The sequence below is a fragment of the Vombatus ursinus genome, unplaced genomic scaffold, assembly GCF_900497805.2.
Source record: "Vombatus ursinus unplaced genomic scaffold, bare-nosed wombat genome assembly UNPS02014798.1, whole genome shotgun sequence".
Taxonomy (NCBI): domain Eukaryota; kingdom Metazoa; phylum Chordata; class Mammalia; order Diprotodontia; family Vombatidae; genus Vombatus; species Vombatus ursinus.
In genome coordinates this window covers 37178625-37203943 of record NW_020954576.1, presented here as the reverse complement: position 1 = coordinate 37203943, position 25319 = coordinate 37178625, and the positions used below count along the sequence as shown (strand labels likewise).

At 35.9% G+C, this 25319-nt stretch overlaps 1 protein-coding gene across 1 annotated transcript in view; it reads left to right on the top strand.

Annotated features, from left to right (window-relative positions):
• The window catches only part of KCNK2 (potassium two pore domain channel subfamily K member 2), a 151530-nt gene that overhangs the window by 48970 nt on the left and 77241 nt on the right, over nt 1-25319 (top strand). Inside the window, exon 3 of the mRNA XM_027870681.1 lies at nt 259-376. Coding sequence (XP_027726482.1) covers nt 259-376 — 118 coding nt within the window. The remainder of the gene's footprint in view (nt 1-258; nt 377-25319) is intronic.

Here is a 25319-nt window from a genome sequence, read left to right as displayed (position 1 = left end):
GTGAATTAATGTGTATCAACACTATGTTATTTATTTTATCCTGTTCCCATTGTTTTAGTAATTAGTTGATATCAAACATAACTTCTCACAAATTAATTATAAGAACTTTATATTATATTGTTCTAAACTGTATGATTCACATTAAAAAGTAAAACCTTAGAAATGATTTTTCATATAATTAGTAATTAATATTTCTTAAACATTCTATATAATTCCTATGATCATGTATACTGACAAGTTTTTTTTTTAAACTTGCAGCAAATAGTGGAAGCAATAAATGCAGGGATTATACCTTTAGGAAACACCTCCAATCAAATCAGTCACTGGGACTTGGGAAGTTCCTTCTTCTTTGCTGGCACTGTTATTACGACTATAGGTAGGAAATATCTTATGAATTTTTATTTTGAAAAGTGGTGTGAGCTACAATGCATTTCTCTTTGAAAAATGTTTTCCCCTCAATAGTTGGTTTGGTTTGTTGGTCATAATGTCACACTTTAGAGTGAAAAGTAGATTTCTGCAAATGATATCAAACTGTGGTATTAAATGAGAAAGAGAGGATTGCTTAAAATGAGATAGTCCCCAAAGGAAAAAAAATAAAACCACAATCTCAATGTGACAAGAGGACTGGAACCTCAAGAAATCTCTCCCTTAATTATTGTTTTACCTTTAACTTTGGGAAAACTATTTATGCTTTGATCCCTGTCTTGTTATTTTGATGCACAGGTATGGAACCCACTTATACCATTTTGATTTCATGCTATGTCCATATTTATATTATAACTGTATGTTTTGTTTCAGCAGATGTTGTCATCCTTTGTGTACTTGCATATTTTTTTCATATTGTTGGATGATGTTTAAGGTTTAAGCAATGAATTTTGAAAGTCATAAATAGCCCAGGCATAAAAAAATCTATAATGTGTGTGAAGATAACAGAATGAGACTGAAAATTTATACTACTTTACTTTATTGCCTACTACAATGCCAAAAAACCTACTAAAATTGCATCTATCTTATTTTAAATCTTTCTAATGCATCTGTTTGGCTTCATCCCCTGTAATACCTCCTAAAGGATCTATATGGCATAGTGTATGTGGGAATGGGGTGGCTATCCACAAAACACTCTGCATTTATGCTTTTATTGGTCATTTTGCCTATTTGTACACAGTCCTATAAAATTAATAGCCAGGGGACACAAGAACACATGAAGCTAGCTGTGGTGAGTAGGTACTGAGAATGATCGTGGTTGAGAAGGTTTTCCATAAGGAAGTGGTTTTGAAGCAAGAGAAGGAAAGCAGTTGGCTGAAAAAGATGAAAATATTGTGGGGAAGAGGAATGGTGTGTACAAATACATGAGGTTGAGAGTGAGGTAGTTTTGACAACCTGAGTAGATATTCTCCTCCTCCAGATGATCTGTCAAGCACTTCCTTCTATAGGTTTAAATAGATGTGATCTCAGACTACAACATCTTAGGATAAGATTTAGTGTTCTGATTTAACTGCCGGAGGAATAACGATATGATAAGGCAAAAGTCACAGTTTCACATCAATATTTTAAATTAAACCCCTAAATTCAACAACAAAATACAACAAACATTCGTTAGGCATCTGCTTTGTTCCAGTACCTATATTGTAAGTATTGTGCTGGGTATAAGGTATATAAACCAAAAATGAAACAACCCTTGCCTTCAAGGATCTCTCTTCTACTGGATCATTGGCCAAGGCTTTATTTTGCTTTCTATGACTCACTTCACAGTTAAGCTACTGATGTATGAATTTCTGTTTGTGGAAGTTAGACTAAGTGGTGAATTAGGCTATTGTTGTTGTTATCATTATTTGTAGTCTGCCAGTATGACTGTGCAATAGCCATTTTGGGACCCTCATTTCCTAAGTATTGTGTGATTAATTATAATCCTCTTTTGCCTGAGTGTTAAGAGTTATTCATTTTCTTTGAAGCCTCCCCACCTGAAGCCTCACAAATTTGCATTCCAGAAGTTCAGCAAGATGTGATTTTTTCCCCCTTTTTGTAACCTTTGCAAATGATCTAACACCCATTCTGAGATACTAATAATTTCTCTTACGATCATTTTAAAATAATGACTCTGAAGCTTATTAGAGTGTACGCTCTGAAGTAATCTTATATCACTGAATATCATTCCAAAGTTATTTACGGTAACAGTTAGATAGCACAGTGATCAAAGTGCTAGACATGAAGTTGGTGAAAACCTTAGTTCAAATCCTGTCTCAGGCACTTACTAGCTGTGTGACCCTATCATTTAACTTCTGTGTGCCTCAGTTTTCCTATCTCTAAAATGAAGATAATTATAGTGCTTTCCTCCCATGGTGATCATGAGGATCAGATGAGATAATAATTGTAAAGAGCTTAGCACAGTAGCTGGCACATAGTAAGTACAATGTAAGTGTTGTTATTATTGTTGGGATAAAATGAAATAATATCATAAAATTCTTTGTAAACCTTAAAACACTACACTAGCTTATTATTATTGTCATCATCATCATCATCATTATCATGGTTGTAATTTTAGTTATTAACTGGTCTATCATAGGTTTTGCTTTAGTGGAAATAGCATTGGGTTTTTGAGTCAGAAGGCCTGGTTTCAAATCTTGCTTCTGTCACTTACTACCTGTGTGATTTTGGACAAATCATTGAAACTCTCTGGATCTCAATTTCCTCATCTTTAAAATGAGGAGGTTAGACTCTGAGATCCATTCTTGATATATGAGCATAGGAATAGGCATCTATCTCTGAGGGTCTTGACTGTATGTCAAGGAAAACTGTCCCAAAGACAAATTACTCATGTATAATGACATATATGAAAGACTGAGAGCTTAGATATGTGGGCCTTGGCCAAGTAGCTTTCAAAAAAGCTAAGCGCTCAGGTATGCACATCCCAGCCAAGAAGTACTCAAATCTTTAAGAACATTTGAAAGGCAAAGCTTTAAGGAGAAGTATCAGAAGTAGAACTTATGTAGATCCTCAAACCCCTTGTCAAAGATTTCTACTGGGACCCTCTCATAATACTGCTACTTGTATCAACATGAAGAAAACTAGCACTTTATAGACTGAAGGAATGTGCCTCTCATCTGGAAATGCCTAAGGGGACCTTGATAGCTTTCACACTCCCTGCATTCACTTTTCATCCAAAATCTGGGCAATCAGAATTCAAATCCTTCACAGTGTACTACAGTGGAACACGCTGTGAGTTGTCTATTGGATTTTGCTTTAAACTTTTAATGATGTGGTAGTAATGTTTACCATATAGCTATCCATTTAGAGAACATTTACTGCTAAATTTAGGGGAATGGATAGGGGAATTCAATCTCTTATTCTACCATTGAAATTAGCCTCATGAAACTAACACATGACTGTGTGTGGGGGGGGGAGTTAAAACATGTGCTCAGAGAAGTTGATGCAATTATTTAAAGACAAAGGGAGTATTAATAATTGTAGGGATTAGAGAAGGCTTTATTTGAGCACTGAGGCTGTGGTTTGAAAGAACATGAGTTGGAGATGAGGAGGGATACATACGAGAGTTGAGAGATCACTTGTGTATTGAGTTAGGAGATACAATGACATAAAGAGAACAACTAGCAGGGCAATTTGACTGGAATGGAGACTATACGAAAAGTAATAATATGAAATAAGAATGGAAAGGTAGGTGGGAGCCAGATTGTGGGGGGCTTTCAATACCAGTTTAAAGATTTTTGTACTTGACTCTAGAGGTAATTGGGAAAAAGTAGAATAAAACTAAAGAAAATACTGCTTAGATTTTCTTCTTTGGAACAATTTGTCTTCTTTTCTTTGTGAATTCACTACAGTCTTTCTGCCTCTAGGTCATACTAGATTGAAATATCTTAGCTTGCCTTAGCCATGAGACAGGTCAAAAGTTAGGTGACTGTGAAAATCTGGAAGGAAGGAAACCCTAATTTTCAACCATAATTATAGGTTAAATTTGGGGCTTAGACATTTTGACCATTTCCATTCTGAAAATAACTATTTATTGTTTGAATTACTTTGAGTCTGAAGAGAAAAATCATTACAAGAGTGTGTGAGGATGGTTATTTTCTGCACAATGAAAATTCAAAAGGTCAAGTTATACCCCCTTTGACTACCATCAAATTGCTTTGAGAGAAATTCTGTCTGTCACTAAACAGACTTAATGTTAAGTTCTACAGTATGTTTATAAACACTGTCTCATTTCAAGAATCCCCAAACCTGTTAGTTTTGCAGACATATACTTGAATATATAAAAAATACACTATTATTACCAGCCTTACCTTCAAATTATAGCCATTAAATACAGTAGCTGATTATTTCCATTGCCCCTGGGAGTCTCCAGGCCGTGAAGATTTCTCACAGTTTGAGATCAGTCTCTGGGTTTTCAGTGAATTAGTTCCTTTTGGGTCAGTAACATCTTTCCTAATAAGATAGTGTCTTTTAAAATAGAGGGCCCTAAAGCATCCTCAGCTCTTTCTTAGAAGTTTAATCACAGATTCAAAGAAATTCCAACATTGGAAAGGCCCCCAGATTCCATATGGTCCAAACTGTACCTGAAAAATATCCTTTCTACAATACACCCGATAAGTGTTCATCTAACATTTGCTGAGGTTCTCCAATGAGAGTGGAAACTCATTGCTTCTTGAGACAGCCCATTCCTAATTGTTAGGAGATTCTTCTCCCCCTAAATCTAGCTTAAATTTGCCTTTTTGGACCTTCCACCCAACTTTAGACCTTAATGCAAAAAATAAGTCAAGATACATTCTTGCTTCTATTGGAATATAAATACTTAAAGGCTTCATATTCATCATAGATGTACACCTGAAAGAGACCTAAGAATTCATCTAGTTTATGCCTGTTATTTTATAGATGAGGAAACCAAGGCTCAGGAAGGTTTAATGGTTTGCAATTGGTTGCACAATTAGGAAGTGAGTTTTGAACACTGGTCATCTGACCCCAAATCCATTGCACTTTTCACTGTACTAGCTTCTCATTCAAATCTCAGCTGTACTGATTATCTAAGCATTCTTATCAATTATATCAGTAGGGAGAAATGTAGTTAGCTTTCATTTATCATCAAAGGAAAAAAGGTACTTTAGGATTTAGTTATTTTGTACTTTAGGGAAATGCATGTAAAAGTGCTTGGAGTTTATTGGCTGCTAGAAAGATGCTACATAAACACAATATATCATTATTAATCCTGTTAGGAATTAATAGTAGCCTGAGAAATAGTGGGCCTCCTGCACTATCTGCACTTCATTAGTTCTTTGAAAATACAACTTTAGAGAGTTTCGGAAAATAAGTCACAATGGGTTTTTATAGAGTGGCTGGTACAGACAGTGCCTCATGGGGACATGCTAGACATGTAGTTACCCAAGGTTTTTTTAGTCAGGTTATAGATACTGGTCTCAGAAGAGTAAGAAAACTTTCCTATTAGGGAAAATGCCTAATGGGAATTTTGCTTACAAAGAATAGACCATCTTAAAATTTAAGGAGTCGTTTCAGAGAAGCTCTTACCAAACACATCTGTGCACACATGTTGTATATTATGACACACAATTAACAGTACTATACCAGCACCAGGTGTTTTTTTTTTCCTTCTGGGATTTGAATTGTTGTTTGGGAAAGTCACAGAATCCGAGAACTCAGAGGGAACTCAGAAGTCATCTACAGTAGTCCAATGCATACCTGAACAAAAATTCACATTATTTTTACTGGGCTTCTTAACCAATTTTTTTGGAGTCATGAACTCCTTTGGTCATCCAGTGAAACCCATGGAACCCTTCTTAGAAGGATGTTTTTAAATGCATAAAATAAAATACGTAAGAATTCAAAGGAAACTAATTATATTAAATATAATTAAAATATTTTTAAAATGTTCATAAACCCCAGAATAAGAACCATCGCTCTTAGCACAGTACCTTGTCCATAGTAGGAACTTAATAAATGTTTATTAACTGACAATACTCAAGTGATCATTTAATCTTTGCTTGAAGACTTCTAGTGAGGGGAACCCACTAACTCTTAAGACAGTCCATTCTACTTTCAGATAGCTCTGATTGTTAGGAAGGTTTTCCCTTAACTCAGACTTACATTTTTCTCTTTGAATTATTGTTCCAAGTTAGTGTGGCTTGAAGCTGCCCTCACTGTGGCAGCCCTTCAAATATTTGAAGAGTGCTCTGATGTTTCTTTCAAGTCTTCTTTTCTTCAGGCAGAAGATCACCAATTTGTTCTAACCATCCTGATAGGGCATGAACATGAAGTCCTTCACTGTCTTGGCTGGCATTCTCCAGATGCTATCCAGCTTATCAAAGACCTGTAACAATATGGCTCCTAGAACTGAACACAATACTTAAACTGTCATCTAACCAGGACAGTGTCCAGCAGCACTACTACTTCCCTCATCCTGGACACTCTACCTCTTTTAATATAGTTTAAGATTTCATTAGCTTTCTCGGTTTCCATATAATGGCAACTGACAGCTATGAGGCTCTCAAGTTTGCAAAGTGCTGTACAGACATCTCATTTGGGCCTCAGAAAACCTCATAGGTCAATTCAACAGGGTTTTATTGCCCCCATTTTGAAGATAAAGTAACGATAGGCCAAGGAAATTGAGTTTCTTATCCATGATTACACAGCTAATGTTTCACAGGTGGAAGACATAGGTCATTTTGACTCCATGTCCAGCACTCTATCCACTATGCTATGACATCTTATAACTCTGTTGATTCATATTGGGTTTGCAGGACAACCTGAGAATTTTTGTTTTTTGGCCAATGAAGGACCCTAAGTATACCTCTCCCATCTTCTACTTATGTCATTGATTGTTTGAACCCATTCATCTTAGTAAATGGGATCCAGTGTTCTCTTGACAAAGTCTTTTGGAATCCTGATTCTGTGATCCACTATAACTTTTACTCACGTTCTTGTGTCATCTACAAATCTGCTAACCATGCCATATACTTTTGCCCAAGTCATTGATAAAAATGCTAAGGTGCATACATTGAAGCACAGACTTCTAGAAGACCCTCCTTCCAAGTTGACATGGATCCATTAATGACTTCTTTTTGAGTCTGGTAATTCAATCGATTCAGAGTAGACCTACTTGTATTATTATTTAGCCTATATTAGCATGAAAGACATATCCCTGAGGCATCCACTAGAAATCTCTTTGTAAGTTGACATTGAACCATTAATGACTACTCTTTGGATCCAGTTTTTCAACCAGAGCTATATGTAAAACTGCTTAACATATTAAAAATGCTTTGTAAACTGCCAGGCAAATTTAAATTGTTTTTTATTATGTTAGCTTTTGGTGATGGAAGAATTTAACAATAACTCAAAATAATAGAAGTAAAAAAACTTCATGAAGTACACCTTAAATACCCAGAATTACAAGGATACTATGGTGGAATAATGTGGGTTTGTTTAAGCATTAATCAGTTCAGCCACTAACTATTCCTGTTCCTAGGGAATTTGGGAACTTAACAAAATGGAATGATAACAATTAATGTTTCTATGAATGGCTGAACCATTCTAAATTGGAGGTATTAACATAAGTAACTCAGGGTCCATGCAGGGGTCAAGCAGTTGATTAGATTGAGTGAATGCAATATGTTACTTCAAGAATTCAAAGAAAGTTATGAGATTCTTTCAGGAAGTGACTGGACCAGGCAATTTATCATCCAAGTTCTCTGAGTACATTCTTTTAAATCAGTCTATCGATGTTCATGGTCCCTTGACTTATCACTGATGTGGAAATTTAAATTTTTAAATATTGGGCAGCTAGATTGCTCAGTGGTCAAGAAGGCCCAGAGTTCAAATCTGGCCTTAGACACTTGCTAGCTGTGTGACCCTGGGCAAGTCACTTAACCTCTGTTAACCTTAATCCACCGGAGAGGGAAATAGCAAGCTATCATCTAACCAGGACAGTGTCCAGATCCAGTATCTTTGCCAAGAAAATCCAATGACCAGTGTGTTTCATGGGGTCATGAAATGTTGGTCACGACTGAACAATGGAAATAAAAATCCACACATACATGGTTTAAAATAACCGAATTATAGTTTCTAGATAATACTCTGACAGGATTGATAAAATCTTTGTGATTTCCAAAAAATCCTAGTTGCAAATCATTACTCCTTTAAAAATCATTTTTAGTAGTAGTCACTGTCCTTTCAAAGAGTCACCAAGGATTATTTGGGTTTCAGGCCCCAGCATTTTTAAGTCATTTCTATGATCTCACTTCAAAAATCCTCTAGTTTCTAGTGCAAATGAAAAGGAGGAGTAAAAGACAAGGATATAACAACAGGTAGAGGCATCATTCCCCCAAACATTTCTTCCAATGACTAGTCTTAATTATGCATATGTGGCTAGCAGCAGGTCTCCCAAATTTTGGTCTGGCCTTGTTGTTCAGTAGTTTTTCAGTTGTGTCTGGCTCTTCAGGATCCCGTTTGAGGTTTTCTTGGCAAAGATACTGGAGTGGTTTGCCATTTCCTTCTCCAGCTCATTTTACAGATGAGGAAACTGAGGCAAACAAAGTTAAGTGACTTTCCCAGTGTCATACAGTTAAGTAAGTGTTTGAGGTCACATTTGAATTCAGGTCTTCCTGACTCAGCACTCAATTGACTGCACCACCTAACCACCCCAGGTTCTGGCCTACAGAAGCAATATTAATATATTAGATACCTTGGCTAGTCCATAGAACCCTGTTTAATAATGTATTAAATGGTAGTACTACAATTGCTAGATATACTAGTTATGAAACGTGACTAAAATATATTCATTTATCCTTATTACATGTAACTTTTTACCTGTAGGTGTAAAGAGAAAAGTAGGTAAAATGTCATGTACATTATAGTATTTTAGTCAGAGGCAACTAGGTGATGAAGTAAATAGAGTTTGGGGCCTGTAGTCAAGAAGACCAGAGTTCAACTTCCACTTTAGATACTTACTAGCTCTGTGAGTTGGCAAGTCACTTAACCTCTGTGTGCCTCCATTTTCTCAACTATAAAAATGGGAAAAATAATAGCATCTACCTCTAAGGGTTGTTGTGAGGATCAAGTGAAATAATATTTGTAAAGCACTTAGCACAGTGCTTGGAACATAGGAGGTATTAAATGATGGCTAGGTCTTATCAGTAGTAATATTGGTAGCAATGGCAGCAGGAGAGGCACTCGTCAGTGGGGGATGGGACTGGGAAAACTATTCATGTTCACGACTCATTAGTTAGTCAGGAGTTTGTAAATTGGGGGCAAGATGTACTTTGGAAAAAGACCTGCACGTGAAATTTTCTTAGTAGCATCTTTTTAACCTTCAGAATAGTGATTTTCAAATGTTTTGATCTTATAGTTGCCTAAAATTGGGGTACAACAGATTGACCTGAAGATCATGAACTGAATAGAAACAGAAAAGCTAGGTGTTGTTTTTTTTTTTTTTTTTTAGTAAGCACCTCCATCCACAGTTGTTTGGAGAACGTTAATAGATTTTAATAGGATGGGATCTAAGCATCAGACTGCCAACCAGAAATGCTAGTAAGCCTTTGGGTATGATTATGGCTAGATGAGATTGGTATCAGAAGAATACTCTTTTAAAGTGTCTCAAGTATTTCACTCGATAAGGAAAGAACATGGGTTGATTTTTGCCCAGGCCTGTCTACTTTCAGTTAGTAATTATGCCACATATTTGTTTCCCTCCCAATTCTTTTTTTTTCAGACTTGTGCAATCTTCCTGTTGGAAAATTGGCATTGTTATTTATGTGGTACTGTAAATATAGCATGATGTTTACAGAAGATGTACTCGTGCCATATGAGGTTCGTGTTTAAGTACTGTGGTTTATATGCACGTAAAGTACAATGCAGATACGACTCATTCCAAATGGGAAAGGATTGTTGTGTATACAATTCTTGGTTATGTATGGCAGTGGGGGGGATGGTGATAATGTGGATAATTGAGTCACAGGTCATTAAAAAAGCCCTCTCATTTTAGCCATTCGTTTCAACCTTCTCTTCCATGAAAATCTTTTGTTGTTTTACTAGAACTGCTAACAAGAGACCTAGGTGACTTGCTGTATTTCTCTTCTTCTTATCATATCTTTTCAACTCCAATTCCAATTGGAGATGGTAAAAAAGAGTGAATATGCCAGAGACAAGCAACTTACGGAAGATGGAAATGAAGGGAAGGAAATGAAGGCCCTGAATAATCCACAAATTGGATTAAAAATAGCCTCTCTACCCAGAATGCTTCTTTTGATGGATAAGTTTAGTGGAACATATGGACTTGCTGATGGAAAGTCTATATGCAGTATTTGAACTTTGTGGGAACAAGCAAATTAAAAAAAAAACCAAGACAAAAACAAGTTGGCTTCTTCCAGATGACTCTGCATCCCTAGCCATGCTCCCACTGGTACTGGCTCCATGTATTCTCATAACCCCCTGACACAGTGCGCCTGAAAGGAGTCAGAATATTCTTTGCTCTCCACTGCCACTTTCCAACCCTCTCTTTGCTGCCATCACTCGGCAACCTCATTTCCTCTGAACTGATTCACTCTATCCAAATTTATCACCTAATCTAGATATTAGAAAGTTATTATTTATTTCCCTCCTCCCTCTGAGTTTTCCTTCCTTTCTCAAAGAGATAGTACCAACTTAACAATCTGTATTTTTACCCAAACTCGTCCCTTTTTTCTTACATGTTGATGTCCCCTGAAATACCCTAACGTCCTGTTGCTAAATCTTCCTGACTCCCATCACTTTCTCTCCTAACTTGGGTGCACTCACAATCTCATCATTGCCTACGTGTATTTCACTTCTAAGACAAAACCCCCCAAATTCTTTTATCAGATCATAAGCTAATGTACTATCACTTCCTGTTCTATATCCCTGATAAACCTATTGCTTGTCTTCATGAGATGTACCCATCTCAAATTCAACAAGCCAGACAAGCCAGGTTGCACTCTTCTCCGGGCTGCACTCTGGACTACCTCTACCATGTCCCCGAAACCTCTTTGTCCTGATACTCACTGCAACCCTGGAATTCACCCATGAGAAGTAGGCTCATTCCTGCCAGTTCTCCCTTTGGTTGATCGGTCTCTCCTAGAAACTTCATTGAAGGAGGGCACCCGGGCCAGGTACGTCTCATTCTTCTTTATGATGCGTGCTCCTGTGCCACACCTCCTCTGCCCTCTTCCTCCTTTCGCCCTTCGCTTTTATGTGTCGTCTTCCTCTATTAACCTGCAAGCTCCCTTTATTTGTCCTTCTCTCCAGTTCACAACACAGGGAGTGGCACATAGTAAGTGTATAATATAAGCTTGTTGACTGAAGAAAATCCTTTACAACCTGACTACAGCCCACTTTTTCAATCTCTCTAAACTCTGTTTTAAGACTCAACTCAAAAGCTGCCTTTTAAATGAAAGATTTCTTGATCCTTCCAGCTGCTAGGTTTGTTGTTGTCCAGTTGCTCGAGTCATATCCAACTCCTCATGACCGCATTTGGGGTTTTCTTGGCAAAGATAATAGAGTGGTTTACCATTTCCTTCTCCAGCTCATTTTACAGATGAGGAAACTGAGGCAAACAGGGTGAAGTGACTTGCCCAGGGTCACAGAGCTAGTAAGTGTCTGAGGCCAGATTTGAACTCAGGAAGATGAGTTTTCTTGACTTTAGGTCCAGCACTTTATCCAGTGAACCACCTAGCTGCAGGTACCCCCAAATTACCTTAATGTTTTTATGCATACTATGTGTATTAATCTCTCTCCATTTCATACATGTATATACACATTTCCATTGATAGAATATAAGTTCTTTGAAGTCAGGGACTGTTTCATTCATTTGTCTTTGTGTCCTTAGCACAGTTCCTAGCACTTAGTAGGTACTTAATAAATGCTTGTTGATTGATTGAAGTTTCAGTTTTCTGTAGAAGTGAGATTCTAATTAAGTTGCATGTGTGTGTGTGTGTGTATGTATATGTATGTATACACATACACACATACATATATATGTGTTTCACATTAGATAAGTTAGGATGGGGGTATTCCCTCTTATCTTGTAGCATTATTCTTGCATACAGTTCTGGGAAGTTTCTATATTTACATAGAAAGTCATTCTATAACTCCTCAACCTTAAAAATATAAGGAATTTTAGTTTTCACATAGCAATTCAAACTTGTTTTATGTGAATTTTGTATAAAAGAAAGTGAGTCTACAATGGTGCCACCATAACATGTGTGCCCCAAAAAAGAGACTACCAGTTATTTTGTCTATATAATGTCATATAATAGGTTTGACTATCTCTACCACCACCTGTCACTTAATAGACTGATATTTTCATTTTATTGTGAGTTTCATGGCCATACATGTCTCATCTAAACTTTATATCTCCCCCAACATAGAGCACGATTCATAGTAGGTGCTTAATAAATTCAATTCAATAAACATTTATTAAGTGGCTCCTTTGTACTAGGCCCCATGCTAAACTCTGCACATACCAAAAGAGGCAAAAAACAATCCTTCCCCTTAAGGACCTTCAATCTGAAGGGGGAGACAACATGCAAACAGCATATATATATATACACATACATACACACACACACACACACACACACACATATATATATAATACACACACACACACACACACACACACAAAGCAAGTTCTATGTAATATTAATAGGAAATAATTAAAAGAAGGAAAACACTGGAATTAACAGTTAGGAAGGCTTCCTGTAGAAGGTGAGATTTTAGTTGGGTTTTAAAGGAAGCTACGGAGGTTAGTAGTTGGAATGGAAGAGGGAGAACTTTTTAGGCATGGGGAATAGCCAGAGAAAAGTCCTGGAGAGCTGAGAGATAGAGTATCTTGTTCATGGAACAGCCAGGAGGGCAGTGTCACTGGATCGTTGGATTGCATTGGGTTAACTGTAATGATTAGTGAATTTAATGCTAGATAGATATCCTAAATAAAATTACAATATGAAATACCATAGAATTGTCATATAACATTATAAAGTAAAAATCAATATAATGATGTTCATTTTGGACTCCATCCAAGGAGGTCTAATTGCTGAAGTAATCTAGAAGATGGTCTTACCTATGAGGCTGCCCCTCCCCTAGTATGTAACCATAGAGCACTTATACTGAATTCTCTGAAGTGCTTCTTGAATTAATAGTACCACAGGAGATTACAGCTGGAGACCCTCTAACTTGTTAGACCGTCTCCTTCATTATATGGATGAGGAATCTGAGGACTTCGTGTCTTAGTTGAAATCACATAGTTAATGGCAGAGCTGGGATTCAAATCTAGGCTTCCTAAAATCCTGCCGAGTGTTCTTGTCAAATCATGCTGTCCCTTCAATTTTTTGGCATAAAGGTCAGTGAAGATTGTGTTGTTTATCTACTGAGCATTTATAGTATCTTGACTATGATTGTAATGACAAAGTCAAAGTTTTGTTAATAACTAAGAGTCCAACTCATTTGGGAGAAAATTAGATATTGACATGGCTTATCCAGAGAATGGGACTGGGAGTCAGGATGACAAGTTCAAATCCAGCCTCAGACACTTGCTAATTGCATGACTCTAAGCAAGTTACAACCTCTATATGCCTTAGTTTCCTCATCTATAAAACGGGGGTAATAATACCACCTACCTCTCAGGGCTGTTGTGCAGATCAAATGAGATGATATCTGTAAAAGGTTTCACCAACTGTAAAGTGCCATGTAAGTGTTTGTTGTTATTTCCTATCATAATTAGAATTTAATTTATCATGACCAATGGCCTGAAATTTTGAAAAGATTTTGGATTTATACCTTTAGAATGTCTTAGAGCATTTCATTTAAAATTTTCCTTTGTCCTAAAAGGCATCATTTAGAAACTGAGTTTAGCACAGTAAATAGAGCACATATGGAGAATATTATACCTTAAACAGTAGCGAGTGTGGCAGTCTGTTGATCTCATGTAGGCAGCTGAAAACTAAGGCACCACTTAATCTGTTGTGTACAGTGCCTAGGAGGCTATCATAAGCATATGTGTATTTAATGATAAATGGAACTTTATAATCATGAGAATAATTTTTAAAAATAGCACTGAAAATCTATTATCATACTTTGTTTTAAACTCTGGTGTAGCCTTGTTTTTGAAAAAAAAATCCCTTCTCCTAACATCTTACAGATCATAAAAAAATACCATAACTTGTTTCCAAAAGCATGATGGGAAATGACATCTTGCAAAGGCTAGAATACTACCAATGCCATGAAATTTAATCCTTAAAGAAAAAAAAAAGCTTAAGAAATCCTTTTAAAAACTCCTTCTGTAAAAGGTTTGGGGAAATGTGAAATTTAAGACCCAGGCAAAGTGAATGAAAAGAGCAACAGATTTCTGAAAGAAATATATCAGGAAATGGAAATACTGGATGTATTATAGTCAGCACAAAGGAGACAGTTTCAAAGAGAGTTGTAATGTGGAGAATTACTGAGTGGAAAGGAAAAATCCCTAACAAGGAAAGGATTGTGAACGAAATTTCATGAACTATGTATGTTTTGGGTTAGACTATTTTTTTCCAGGTCCTCTAGACCAGGGGTCTCCATACTTATTTTCACTGTGTAACTCTATCAATTAAAAATTATTTTGAGCATGGCCCTTTACATATATTTATTTATAAATTACATATATGAACTACTAATATTAATATATACATCATAAAACATACAGAATATAAATTAGATTTTAATGTATGATATAGAGATGAGCAATATTTTAAAAATATATGTACATAATATGTACACAAATATATGTTTGTATATGTACATATTTTATTGTTGTTGTTGCTGAGTACAGAGGATCCTATCCTCAGAAATTAACAGAAATTATTAGAGACTTGAAGTACTATAACTTTTTTTTTTTAGTATAAAGGAAGAGGACTTTCTTGGAAAGGACAATTGTTGGTATAAATATACACCTAAGGGAAGAGGGTCTTTGAGTTGTTTTGAATTTATTAGTAAAAGATTATCTTCAAAAATAAGGCACCTCTATGGCTGGGTCCTTGAGATTTGTTGGGGAATTTGTAAGGAGAGAGGAAGGATACAAGAATAGGGGTTTGTCTAGTCAATAGACATACATTTATTGAGTAGAGACATTTCCACACCAAATATTCATGTGGACTATGTGTGCCTGACCTATGGTCGAGCCTTCAGAGCTCATATTGGTCTCATCAGCCACAGTCAGACAGGCTGTACCTTGACCCCAACATAGTGATGTCATTTTGATCCCCTTTGAGAATGAAGGACAACAACCATTAATGAGTAGGTCTAACACCTAATGGAAGGCAATCCTTCTTGGCTCATTAACATTGGATACAAGGAACAGGGCTAATAGGATATATCAAATCCAAAAGAATTTGATTGGCTTGTTGCATCATTATGGCATGGAGGTTACCTTGGGTTATGAAAGCCTTTCCAGATTGGTAGGACTCTCCAAAGAATGCCTGTCTCATATTTGCCTTCTTCTGTGTAGCTCAGTACGAGGCCTATAGTCAGCAAGACCTAAACACAAATCAAGCCTCAGACACTTAATGTGTGACCATGGGCAAGTCATTTAACCTCTGTTGCCTTAGTTTCCTCAGCTGTAAAAAGGGGGAAATTATAGCACCTACTTTCAAGGCTTTTGCGAGGATCAAATGATATAATTTTTGTGAAGCACTTAGTATAGTGTCTGACATATAGTTGGTGTTTAATCAATGTTTATTCCTTGCTGATGCCTGCCGTGGTCTCTATAATCCTCTCTGTATGACACTGACTTTTAATTCTTCAAATTTTTGGATTTCATGTCTCATTGATAGAGTAAAACTGGCAGAATGCAAGTGTTGGACACATAGGCCTTTGCTTTCACAGAAAACTTGGTTATATGATGTGATATTAGAGTCCAAATGTGGTGGCTCAAATAGCTTTGATAGTGAAAAGAGTCTGTTATAAAACCCTGCATGTATTTTCCATTTTTTCTTGTGGTTGTTTGTCTGCACTTATACTTTCATCATTATATATCCTGAGGATGACTGTATCCCTTCCAATCTTTCTCTAAATTTGTTTTCCCACTACTCACTATTTTTTGAAGCAACATATTTACTACTCATATTTTCCACCATCTTTTCCCAAAAATAATTACAAATGTGTTTAAGTACCAAACTGGTGTCAGCCTTGGCTGTCACATCTCTCTGTTTGTCAACATTAAATGTTCATCGACTGAGGTGTTTTCTAGGCTCTATGTATTTCCATGTTGTAGGCACTGATTTGCATAAGTCAACTGGATTTTAAAAATAGTTGTAATCAATGTCAATGTCCATTCCTTTAGTCATTTCCCATTTTCTAGCATCAGAAGCTTGTTGGAGGGGCAGCTAGATGGTGCAGTGGATAGAGCACTGGCTCTAGAGTCAGGAGTACCTGAGTTCAAATACAGCCTCAGACACATAACACTCACTAGCTGTGTGACTCTGGGCAAGTCACTTAACCCCAATTGCCTCAGCAAAAAAAAAAAAAAAAAGAAGCTTGTTGGATAGGACAGGCTGAAAATATTTTGATTGTACTCCATTTCTTTTTCTAATTTTGATTCTTCTATTTTTGCATTAACTTTGACTTTGCTCTAACTTGTTGGTTCAGTTAGATAGACTACTGATTCAGGAATGACACATATTGGCAATATGTATTGGTAACACAATTCCTTGTCATTAAACTATTATCAACTTAATTTTTGTGATGTGCTTTGGTGCTTTCCATGTTCAGTGCCTCTTTATTCTTTTCTCAAAGAAAGCATTCAGGATATAGCAATGTGAGGCTTTTTTATGGTCTACCAGCTTTAACATTCTCTTAATTTTTACTCCTGAACAGTATGTTCCTACGTATATTTCACCATCCTTCACTGTATCCATCTTTACCCTAAAGTAATTGAGTATAAATGTATATGTTGATTTAATTTGATCTTATTATTTATAGAATTTCTCTCCTACCTTATCATTTCAATTATTTTCATGTGTTTTTTGGTGAGGCAATTGGTATTAAATGACTTGCCTAGGCTCACACAGCCAGTGTCAAGTGTTTGAGGCCAAATTTGAACTCTGGTCCTCCTGACTCCAGGGCTGATGCTCTGTCCACTGTATCACCTAGCTGCCCCCATTTTGATTATTTTCATTTTTTTTTACAATTACTTAGCATAAGCACTGCAAAACAAGATGACAAAAGTTCCATGAAATGATGGTTCTTGATTTCTTTGGCTACATGCTAAAAACCTGCTTTGCCAACTCCTTTATGGAACACTTTAGATAGAGAGGATATATGAGCCATCTTTTCACTTAAGTGAGGACTTTTGTTTTTGTTTGTTTTATTTATAACAAGAATGTTAAGATGCAGACAATTCAGGTCCTTCAGGAGCACAGTTATTCGTTGGTCATTGGAGAATGATGTCAAAGAGTTACAATAACAAAGTTAATATTTATAGATGTTTTAAAGATTGTAGGATTAAAAACCAATAATCTTCTGTTTTCTTTTCTATAACTCTGCAGTGAAGAGTGGTGTGTGTGTAGGGGAGGTGTACATGTCTAGTGGTGCATGTGTAGGGGAGGCACATAGGAGTGACAATAAATTTCTCATTTTCTTTATTTCATAGATTGCCATGGCCAAATAACTTACTGCCAAGTGCCTATTTTTGGTGATCCTTTCTACACTTACCAAAACTGGTTCTTGGAGAGAAGACAGTATTTTATCAGGAACAGCCTTATAACTCTTTGAACTTGATAGAACCTGCTTGCACTCTATTGGCATAGCCTTCCAGAATCCAGGGTAACCTTCTTATCATTATGAGACATCAGGGTAGGACTTTGTGAAGCCAGGTAGACATGGAGTTGAGTTACACTGTTATAATATTTATATTTCCAAAAGTTAAATGAATTACACATAAATAAATTGGCATAAAGATACATAGATATTTGTATACCTTAATGACTAGTGAACTAGTGAACTAGTCTTATCCTAGAAATGAGACTTAGGAATGCTAAAAGAATGTTGCATTTGATCAGAGTTTTAGATAAGTTTTATAATAAAACATTATGCTGGAAAACACTACCATCACGCATATTAAATACCTGGAAAGTTAAGCATTTCTCAGAGATTTGACTCATTGGATTTCCCCCCCGTCTTATTACTGACAATGTAGTACTTGCTGGCTATTCCGTCAAGAAAAAAGTTAAAGGTCAGTCTTGTTTAGTACAAATAAATTTTGAAATGATATTTCATAGAATTTAGGCAGCCCCTAACTTCCATGACTTCACATTGTAGCATTTGCTCATCCCATGTTGCCCAATTAGGATTCATACCTCAGCTCCATGGGGCTCAGTCATAAATATAACATAGATCTTTAGAAGTTGGAAGCATGGATATCTAAGGGCCTTTCTAGCTCGAAGATAGCATAACTCTTTGAAAATTTTTTTCACTGTCTTAATTAATTTGTACTAACCTCTTTCATGAATATGAGAAGGCAATAGCATGTGTTGTCAGGATACAATTTTAATTCAACAAATATGTCCTAATCACCTAATGGATACAGAACATTGTTCTGTAGGCTGGGCATATAGACCAAAAAACACATAAATGTATGAGTCCTCAAGTAACTTGTATTCTACTATAGGGATAGGATACATGCATTTATAAGTAAATGCAAAATAGCTTAAAGAAGGAGAAAAGCAATAATGAATGGGAAAGATCAGAAGCAACGTAGTACAACGGATATGGTTACTAGACTTAAGAATCAGGTGGATATAGGTTAGACTCCTGTATCAGACAATTACTAACTGGGTCTCAGTTCCCTCTTTGGTAAAATGAGTTGGTTCACTTGATGACCTCCATAATCCCTCCCAGTTCTTCATATAGGGTCCTATGATCAGGGAAGGCTTCACATAAAAGGTGGTCCTGAACTGTGCCTTGAAGGAAATGAAGGATGCTAAGACACAGATGAGGAGGGAAAGGATTCTTAATCATGTTTTAGCAATTTTGTGAGAGAGCTTTAGAAGCTCCCATTAAAAACCAAATTGCTAACTAGATGACCCCTGTGTTTATGGCTTCTGCTGATGTGTGAAATGTTTTCATACCTGTCAACCTAATGTAGAGTATGCTCTGTGACCTTGAATAGTAAGAATGCCTTCAGCACTCATTATTTCCTCATGAATTTTATTTGATCTGATATTGCACCTTTTATGAATGAATTGTGGAGGTAGGAGAGGGTAAAATGAAAATATCACTTTTCAGTAGGAGGTACATTGTCACCATCCACAACCTCTTTGTTTTCAGGGTTGTCATGAGGCAGTATTGTGTAGTGAAAAAGTGATAGATTTGTATGAAGGAACCTCAGTTCAAATCCTACTTTTTCTTTGATTTTCTGTTTCTTCTTGTGTGACCTCAGGTTGATCATTTATCTCTCTCTGGGCCTTTGTTTTCTCATCAGATGTGATTGGGGCTGATGATTTTAAAGACACTTTCCAGTTATAAGTTTTATTAATTTATCATCAGTGAATTCTGAGGTGAATGAAATGAATTTGAATGCTTTTTGCTACAGGGAAAGTTATCGAGAAAAAAAAGTCATCATCTTTCTCATAATTTTTCCCCTTCATATTGAACTATTCAAACAATTAACCCCTCCAACTTTCCTATAATCTAATTAAGCAAAGTTGACATTAATTAGATATTTAATATTTGTCACTCAGATACTAAAATAGTTCTGTGATTTTATTGATTTGGAAGTTCCATTTAATTATGCAAATCACAATCCATCATTTCCTGCTCATCTTGTGGGACTCTATTCCACGTTCTTCCGTAAGTTTGCCTTGGGGAGGTTCGCTCAATATGTTAGAGGCTTTCCCCCCAAATTTTAATTATACCACTGGACCACCCTGTCCATCTATCTGTCCTTCACTCTAGCCACATGCCAGCTCATCTTCTTTTTCTGTCAAAATATTTGTCAATAATTTTATCATATTGTTGTGCCAAATTTCTGATTTAGTAGAGTTGCACTTTTACATGCTACATGAGTTAATGCTTTTTGTACTCATGTGGCCTCAACATATGCACCAATTTTGTGTATAATTCATACATGGGACTTAGGGCATCATTTTCATGTTGCTTTTATAGCATGTTGTCAGTCATGACCATAGGGTTTTCATTGACTCTAAGTTCTTGTTTAGCAACACTATCCCAAATGAGAACACTCTTTCTGTGGGGAAATATTCTCTGTGAAATGTTTTTCAGGAGAGCATAACAGGAAAAAGCAGTCACTGCCTGTCTTTTCACATGTAAAGACTTCTTAAAATATATAAACCCTTAACTAAGAAAAAGCCCCAAATTTCCTTGATTCTAGTTGTTTCATGTTTCCTAGGGAAAAAAAAATCAGCTGAATTAGATGGAAGGTCATATAGACATGTGGATTCACAGCTGAGTTCAGAAATTACTTCAATACACCTTGAATTAGAAGAAGGAGCAGACATATTTTACTACTGGGATAATAAATTACATGTGGAGAAGAGCTTTACAATTGCACTGGTGACACCTTGAGACTATGAGATTTGTAGCTTTGAATGTGTAAATTGAGATTGCAATCATATTCTACAATATGGAAATCAAGATTTTAAACAGTTTTGAAAATCCAGTAGCCATAAAGATTTTTTACAAGTTTTCTTAAACGCAATCTTCTAGAGATTAACTTACTTAGGTTAAAGTTTATAGTGGTCCATATGCTCTACTTTATGATGAAAACATTCAATTTGGAATCTTAAACCATAGAAAAGGAATGCTATCCACATCCAGAGAAAGAACTGATAAATACAAAGTATATATAGAATAATTTTACATACATAACACACATATTTGTGTCTAATGGAAGCCATTTCTAGGGTGGGGCAAGAGGGAGGGAATAAAAAAGAAAAAAAAGAAATTTACATGATAACTTTATTATATATTTAAGAGGACTAGCAAGTTTCACATAATAGATTTGTAATTTCATGTGCAATCATCTTTTTATTATACTAGATCATGGAAATGCTTATTTTATTCCATAAATTAAAAATTAAAAAGAAAAAAGAAAAAAAACCAAAATGAATAGTCAATGGTATATTTACTTTACCAATCATGCTTTCATTCTACTTGGCACTGCTTTTTGCTTTTTTATCCTTTTTTTCTTTTAAAGAGGCACAGGAAAATATAAATGTAGGGAAGGGGAGATAGCACTGCAAAAATACTTATTTAAAATGGACTGTTAATTTTAAATAATGAACCACTTCACTGTGTCATATTTTGTTAAACCTTACACCTTCCCTCACCAACCCTTTCCCCGACATATTCTGCAATCCAATAACTGCCTTCCTTATTTTTCCTTGAACAAGTCACCCCATTTCCTGACTCTTGACATTTACATTGGCTGTCTCCCTTGCCTGGAATGCTCTCTCTCTTCATTTCCGCTTCCTGGCTTCCCTTTAAGCCCCAGTGAAAATCCCACTTTCTACAGGAAGTCTTAATTTTAGTGCTTTCCTTCTGTTGATTATTTCCAATTTATCCTGTCTATATCTTCTTTGGACATAGTTGTTTGCATATTGTCTTCACCATTAGATTGAGAGCTCCTTGATGGCATCTTAGCACAGTATTTGGCACATAGTAGGTGCTTAGTAAATGTTTCTTGACTAACTCATTACAGGTTGTTATGTGCTTGACTGAGAACTTAGGAGGGAGAAAAACATAAAGCTTAATGAATAGTAAATGTCTGTTATATGTTATGTACTGTCTGTTATATATTATGACACTGGTGATGAGGAGACAATTGAAAAACTTTTGTTCTACTAGAGATAGTGGTGGGATACAGGGAAGGATATCCAATATTGATGCAGTAATTTTATCAATCAACCAAATGACAAGCATTTATCAAGGGCCTATTACAAGCTGGTGCTAGGTATAGGGAGACAGAAGTGAAAACAGTTCTTGCCCTCAAGGACAGAATATACAACATTGGAATATGCAAAATAGGTACACAGTAATTTTGGGAGAGGTGGAATTTACTAGAAGCTGGGAGAATCAGAAAAGTATTCCTGTAGAAAGTAGCTCTTGTGTAACAACTGTCTCTTAAAAATTTTCTAACTTTAGGTCCAATTCTAATTGTTCCTAATTTTATGTTGTAATTCAACACATTCTACAGTACTGTGAGAACATCACTGTTTCTACCCACTTTTTTATTTAGCTCATTCAAAACTTCAGGAATATATCCAAAAATATTCACAGCTTCCCTTGATAAACTAATATGGATATATTTTTTCTGAATTCATTTAAACCTTTCTTGACTGCATCTATATTTTTAGTCTATACTACTCCTTAGAGTAATGAGGTTATAAATGTTCTACATAATATATAAGACAGTACTTTATTTTATTTGTCCTGATAAAACAAAGCTACTTACCTCTCAAGCTTCAAGGAATGTCCATTATTCTTTTAGTATGAAATTTCATGAATAAAAAATGAGGAACTTCTCCTTATCCTCTCTCAGCCTTTCCCTGAACCCTAGACTGGAGAGCCTTCCTCTATGGAAGTCTACTCCTTCTCCTACAATTTTACCTTTCCTTTTCTGGACCATCTCCAACTCTGTTACATATTTCTTAGTGACAGAGTAACTTAATTTGAGTGGGACTGGATCTTAAAAATCATCTTGTCCTATAGTATTATCTGTCTATCTCTTTGTCTTCTGTCTTTCTTTAGGGCAGCAAGATGGTGTGGTGGATAGAGTGCCATGCCTGAAGTCGGGAAGATTTACCTTCCTGAGTTCAAATCTGGCCTCAGAAACTTCTTAGCTGTGTAATCCTGGGCAAGTCACTTAACCTTGTTTGTCTCATTTTCCTCATCTGTAAAAATGAGCTGGAGAAAGAAATGGCAAACATTCCATTATCTCTACCAAGAAAATACCAAATGGAGTTATGAAGAGTCAGACGTGACTGAAAAATGACTGAACAACAACAACAACTGTCTTTCTTGAGTTACTGCGATGAATTTGCGTTGACACAACCATATTTTCCTTGCTCCTTCTGTGCAGTTACCAATAACATAAATTTGCATGATGGCTTATCAAGATTAGGGATTCAGTCAGTAGCTGGCAGGAAAACCAACTGGCAGCACTTATGGGATGATTAGATCCATAGCCTTGACCTCTGCAATGCAGTGGTCTAGTTAACTGAGTTAATTAAGCCAGAAACTATGATGCACTCTGTCTTTAAGGGGAGGGATTTTTCACAATTTTTTATTTAAAAGAAAAGCTTATACCTTCTAAGGGAAGAACTCAAGTAATGAAAACATTTTTATTTTATTAAATAATAACCCTGTTCAATTATCTCTTTGATTATAGATACATTTCTCTAGAACTAGAATTTCCTTTGAATTACTCAAGTTCTTTTCCTTCATACTAGCATTTTTTTTTTGGCCAGGTGGTAATCGTTCCTGACTTCAATGCCTCACACAATTAACTATTTTTCTTATACTGACAATTTTTAGCATGGAACAATTGCACACCTGCATTGTCATGTTTCTTTCTTTCTGAACCTTTCTTCACCCTTAGTATCTGCAATTAATTTTGTCTCTTCTACACCGAGGCATTAAAAATATCAAAACTTCCAGCACAAGAAGCAAAAAAATTATAGATGTAAAATCTTTTTAAAGCTTTTTTTGAAATCAATGGTCTAAGAACTTCACTTTCTATCCACAAGTGAACATATTTAAATTCAATGAAAATTTTAAGATTGGCAAATAGGAGGACATAATAGTTTATATTCATTAAAATATGAGAGTAGATCAAATGTGACTTCATCAGGTCTATGTTATAATGGAAATGCATGGGAATCCTGATTTTTAAAGGTGACATACAAAAATAGCACTTTGAAAAATGTTTATGAAAAACTACTCTTATCTGTAAATGTTAATTCCATAATAAAGTTTTCCATTTAAATAGTATCTTTGAATTCCCTTTAGTTTTTTTGATACATGGATCTTTACCATACATCTCTAAGGAAGTAACTAGAGGGAAGACAATATCCTCTTAATTTCAAAGATATACTCAGAATAATTGTGATTTGCTTTGGACCATATAATAAATGTTAGTCATTAATAAAATGATTGTTCTCTTATTTTGTTGCTCTCTTATTTTGAATCTCTTAACATTTATGCATTAAATTTGTAGTCCTTGCATACTTTTTTCATTTGTTGACATATGGCTTTGTACTTTTTGTTAAATCATTTCTGTGTATATGTTTGTGCTCTTGATTTCAAAGTCCTTGAATTCAGGGATAGTCCTCTAAGCCCCAAATCTCAGAGTATGAAATCAAGCCCAATATGGAGCTGAAGAGATTTCTCCTCTACAATATCTCAAGGCAAGTGGTCTTCAAACTCCTTTAGAAGGCCTCCAGTGAATAGACACTGCTACCTCTTGAGTGAGACCCTTTTACTTTTAAACATCTGTGATTCTCAGGACGCGTGTTTTGTTTTGTTTTGTTTGTTTTTAACATCCACCTCTCTCCAAATTCCACCCCTTGACTTCAGTTCTTCCCTCTGGGGCCAAGAAAAAGATTTAATCTTCTTTCTAATGACAGTCCTTCAAGCCAGCTATCATCCTATGTAAATATTCCCTTTCCCAGGCTAAACATCCCTAGATCTTTAACTGACCAGTCAACCATGTAGCATCATCTCTAATCCACCCACCTCTCTGGTTTTCTTCCTCTGAATACCCTTGAATTTGTCAACATCCTGTCTTGAATGTAGTGATTAGACTGAATAAAATATTCTATATGTTGTTTGAAAGGACAGAGTCTAGAATAAACTTTCTTAATCTAGAAATCTAATATCACCTCATACAGGGTTTTGTAAGCACTCAAAAAACTTTATCAACTAGTCTCACCATTTAGTCTCACTATAATATATATGCTTCTTTTGGTTAACTATGCAATGTGTTGATCGATCTTGAATCATAGTAATACTATAGGAGCAAAGATCTAGAGTTGAAGAGACCACAGAACCTGTCTTGTCCAACACCTTGTTTTACAGTTGAGGAAACTGAGGTCCAGGGGAGACAAGGAACTTGTCCAAAGTTATACAAGTAATTAGCATCAAAGGCAGAACCTGAAGCCAGATCCTGCGAATGAATAGTTTTAATGTGGGGTTACTGAAACTTTTATGCTCTTAAGTCTTCCTATATAATCTTCTTTTTCTAATACCTTACATTATCCTTCCATCACACACACACACACACACACACACACACCAAA